Here is a 5,000-nt window from a genome sequence, read left to right as displayed (position 1 = left end):
GGCTTCAATTCATAGTTCATTCACCCTTCTTTTTCGGGGTGTTAATAAAAAAAAAAAAAAAAAAAAAAAAAAAAAAAAAAATATATATATATATATATATATATATATATATATATATATATATATATATATATATATATATATATATATATATATATATAGTGCCATAGTACAAAATTCCAGGTAGGTAACAAACCTTTAAGTAACGTCTGAGTAAATACCATAAATGGTAAGCTTTACTGTACACGAAACATGGTTATTGTTTAATTAAGTTACAACGCTTGTATTATGGCGGCGTGATGGTTCAGTCCAGCACGCTATGCAGATTATATTGATTTGATATTAAGATTTTCTCAAGATCCCCCTTCCCACAGCTGTATGGGTTCCGTGGTTCTCAACCAGTGCCCCCCTATAATCAGCTGTGCTCCCCTAGGTTCCCCTTGGACGATTGACACATATTTACGTCACTGTGTTCACCTAACGTTTAATTTAGATTGTCGAAGAAAACAGATAATTTTTCAGGTCTAATACTGGCTGTAAACAATATCGTTAAGCATATCAGAGTGTATTAATCCCTCTCTGGAACTAAGGTTGGAAAACAGTCTGCTGTTGCATTGCTTCATGTGATCATTTGACCCATTATTTGCATCAGCATTTGCGAAATAAAATATTTATTTCCTGCCGTTGAGTCTTGTGAAGGCTGCCACAATGACCGTGGTGGTGACGCCGCAGCAGAAACAAGGAGCAGATAAGTGGTACTGAGGTTGGAGCTAAGGCGAAACAAAAATGCAGCCGAGCATTTTCCTCTGAGGCCGTGGAAATTTGTCTTATCATTTAAACATAGATGTGGAACTGGGTTATGAGAGGAAGAACTGCTCGTTTTTTTCTGCATTTTTCATTTTCTGTCCCTCTGGGGAAGTGTGTGCATGGTGAAAGAATTGCTTTGAGTCCAAGGCGATAGTTGGCATATATCTAGGGAGATTCTCTGAACTTTGTTTTTCTTAACCTCTCTGTCTGCTGGTGCCATATCTGCAACACAGCTTGCTAAGAGACCATGGGGCCTATGTCACTGTTTGCAACAATTTCAGTAAAAAGGGGTGAGTAATTTGAAGGCTGTCATACCTTCAATGATCTTTATAATTTTGGAAACTATTTGCCCTTTGTCAGTAAAGATTATTATGTCCCCATTCCGTCGATTTTAGCAATCTTAGCATATATTTAAAAAAAAAATCTCTACTACTGTAAAAACCAGTCAACGCCCCTTTCCCAAAACTTCCTTTTTCTCAGAATTTCTGCTGCTCTTACGTGTTGTGTGTTTAGGAATCTCTCTGCCCATACTCATCCATTATTATAACCGAGGTGTTGAGTTCCAAGGTTCCTTTTGTTTTGTTGTAAGGCTCCGATTTGTAGGCCTACGAATGCCAACGATATTTACTCTCGTCAGAATGGATTTTATAAGTGTGAGATCTCCGGGAATAATTTCTATAGAGGTCTCAGGTGAACTACCTCTTTGCCATTTTCTTTTTTTCGGTCTTTGTTTGTATGGAGAGGAGATGAAAGAAGCCGTGGCCATCCAATAAAGGATGCTGAAGGGGGTACAGGGTGGGGGTAGGGGTGGTTAGGGCTACTTGAATGGGGAGACGAGGGACAGGAAGAGGGAAAAGTGGAAGGAGAAGGGAGGGGGAGAGGAGGAAAGGAATAAGGGAGGGGAGATAAAGAAAGAGATGAGAGGAGAAAGGGTTGAGAGGTAAGAAAGATGAGAGGAAAGACAGAGAGAGAGATAGATAGAGATAGAGAGAGAGGAGATAGGAGATGGAAGACCGAGAGATAGAGATAGAAGATACAAGTGAGATACAGAGTTAGGAAATAAAAGAAAGAGATAGGCAGTAGGATATGAGAGAGATATAGAAGTAGATAAAAGAGAGAAATAGATATAGGAGATAAAAGAGAGATAGATATACACAAGGATATAAAAGAAAGATAGATAGTTACATAAAGATAAAAAGAGAGATAGAGACAGGAGATAAAAGAGAGGGAACGTGATTGAAAAAGGCAAAAGAAAAATAGAGACAGGAGAAAGAAAGGTAATTAGATATAGGAGATACAAGAGAGAGGCAAGAGACAGAGGGAGATGAAAGAGAAAGAGATTGGTGATTAAAGAGATAAAGATAGGAGACAAGAGAGAGAGGTAAAGACAGGAGATAAAAAAGACAGATAGAGATAGGAGATGATAGAAACAGGAGATAAGAGAGATAAAGATAAAAGAGAGAGATAGAGATAGGAGATAAAAGCGAGAGAAGGAATGCATATAAAGAGGGAGAAGTGAAAGGAAAGAGATGTAAAGAAGCAGAAAAAAAAGAAAAGACAAACGGAGGAGTTGAAGGATAAGAAGGAAACGAAATTCCAAAATCAATTTCAAATATTTATTTATCTGATATTCATACAAGCATTAGGTTGTATTCACATAATCAGGTTGTCGTGATCGAATTTTCAGTCGGGCATCCTTGCAAGAGTAGAAATCAAGCAGGAGCAAGAAATAGGAAGAAGGAGAGGAACAAAACTCTATAAAAGTAGACGAACTACCTGCACCCGAATAATACCTACGCTGCCACCATTTTCGTTCTATTTTGTTTAGCGTTTACTATAATTGTGTTTTTGTAACAGCTAACCCTTGCCAGCCGATTATCTGTGAGTCGATATTGGAAGGTAAAGATAATTTTGTTGTTTGTATATATATATACGTTGTCATTTTTTAAGTAAAAAGAGTTAAAAGTTTATTTTTCTGATCTTATTTTCTTTACTTTTTTAGTTAATTCTCAACCAGTGTAAGTGATGCTAAACAGTTTGCAGAATAGAGAAGTTTGTAAAAGTAACAACTCTAACAACGTATTGTACTTTCAGGCATAATTCTGAGTTAAAAATGAATGATGATAGTAAAGTTACAGTGAATTTGTATTTGACTTGAAATCTTTACCTTAGATGCTCTTATATTTGCACGTAAACTTAGACATGTTTATATTTGTTCATGCTCACACATAACTGCACTAGCTCGTGCGTTATTACCGTCGTACACACGTACACACACGTTTACACACGTTTACACACGCACACACACACACACACACAAACACACACACGCACGCTTACACATGCTTGAAGATTAGATCCATTAAACACTAAGCTTGTGCTTATGAAAAAAGTTATTCCGTGGATGCAGAACAAAATGATTCTTTCAGTTGTGATGATGTAGATATCTTAAAAAGACCATATTATTTTATTAGCCCAACCATTAGATTGATTACCTTTTGGACATCTGCCTTCAAATCGAACCACATGCTACCACTATTAAGGTCGTTTTTTCTTTAAACTGTGATGTGGTGAGTCACATATCGTGATATTCACCACATAAACATCCTTCACTATGAATAGCCACTGCTATCTGTTGTTATGAGTAATGGTACTATATATGTCTTTCTGTTTATACATTGTTCTTCTTGTTAATTCACTCTCTAAATAATGGACAAGTAGGAATACTAGGTCTCTAGTTCCCTCTTTACTGAGACTGATTCGCAATACAATACATATATATGTGTGTTTACATAATAAGCAAATATATTATATATGCGTAAGTAATGACATTCACACACTACCACACGTTCACTCACTCAACTCTGCATGGACTGAGTTCTCAGAAAAGACTCCCTGTCCTGTGGCATCATTTGCATACGTCGGACTACCAAGTCGGCACATCTGACCTGGTCCTTGGCATTGTGATCGCGTAATTGTCCTAGTGTTCACGTGATGGCGTGGACATACCATCGTGCACACACAAACACCTATACGGAAATTTCCACTGATACACTAGGATATACTATGTGGTTGTTGCATTGGTTATTGAGGGCTATTAGTGCCACCAGCTATAGAGACGATAGTATGGCCAGTCGTCTAGGTAACAGTGGCAACTAGATTACTTATGACAAACTACTGAAACTTGATGAAATAACCGTAGACTTTGTAAAGTAAAACAATAATGAAACAGGAGAAAACGGCAAAAAAAAAAGAAAAAGAAAAATACAATTTTAATGATTCCTTTCTAAAAAAAAATCACAAACGGCAAAAAATAAAAATAAAAATAAAAATAATAATAATAATTCCCTTCTGAAAAAAATCACAAACGCAGTTTGATTAAAATCTAATTGTAACACATCGATTGGTATATCCTAATTAAGTTTTTTTTTCATAGTTCCTTGAATTGTATGATCGTAAGACAATCTATTAAAAATATTAATGGAAAAATACATAATATTCATGACTACAAAACCAGAACGAATATAAAGTACATAAGATTTGTTCAACAACGAGCATGTGCTGTTGATAAAAATATAGGTGTAACTTAATTAACTCTGCACGCCTTTTTTTTTATTTTTTACTGTCAGTGATTCTTGGATTCAGTAATAAGAATGTCCAAGATGAATTAATGTTACCGAATTGATTATTTTTTTCCTGGTTGATTTGGATTCTATGATATATAATTAAGAAATTCCGTAAAATTTAAAGAGAAGGAGGTGGAAGAGGAAAAATAGTAGTAGTAGTAGAAGAAGTAGTAGTAGAAGAAGAAGAAGGAGGAGGAGGAGAGGAAGGAAGAGAAGAATGAGAAAGATAAAGAAAAAACTAACGAAGAAAGAAAAAAAAGACAAAGAAAGAAGAGGACGAAAGGGGAGCAGGACATTCCTTCCCTTTCTTCATACACCCATCATCACTGTCCTCCATCTCGTCAGCTTATTCAGTAATGGTGGGGACTTCTTCCATCCTAGCGATGTAACGCTCTCGGAAGAACGCGAAGATGCTGTCAATGCTCTTTGCCGAAGTCCACTCGTGCATTGGTGTGCCTGAGGGTGAAAAGGGGCGAAGACAGAACGCGTGAAGTCAGTGTGTTGGTCGAGTTGAGGAACGTGTATTGGTAATGATGATGGAAGATAATTTATTATTATTATTATTAT

General features: G+C 36.4%; 1 protein-coding gene across 1 annotated transcript in view; it reads right to left on the bottom strand.

The window, feature by feature from the left end:
- Window positions 1–2,409: 2,409 nt before the first annotated feature.
- Window positions 2,410–5,000, bottom strand: part of LOC122265387 (cotranscriptional regulator ARB2A) — a 14,425-nt gene continuing 11,834 nt past the window's right edge. Inside the window, exon 8 of the mRNA XM_043034706.2 lies at window positions 2,410–4,889. Coding sequence (XP_042890640.2) covers window positions 4,780–4,889 — 110 coding nt within the window. The 3' untranslated portion in view covers window positions 2,410–4,779. The remainder of the gene's footprint in view (window positions 4,890–5,000) is intronic.

This window comes from Penaeus japonicus, unplaced genomic scaffold, assembly GCF_977035675.1.
Source record: "Penaeus japonicus unplaced genomic scaffold, GWHDUDI00000001_assembly GWHDUDI00000038, whole genome shotgun sequence".
Classification (NCBI taxonomy): Eukaryota; Metazoa; Arthropoda; class Malacostraca; order Decapoda; family Penaeidae; genus Penaeus; species Penaeus japonicus.
The sequence above is the reverse complement of the archived record's forward strand: the minus strand, read 5'-3'. Positions and strand labels throughout refer to the sequence as shown.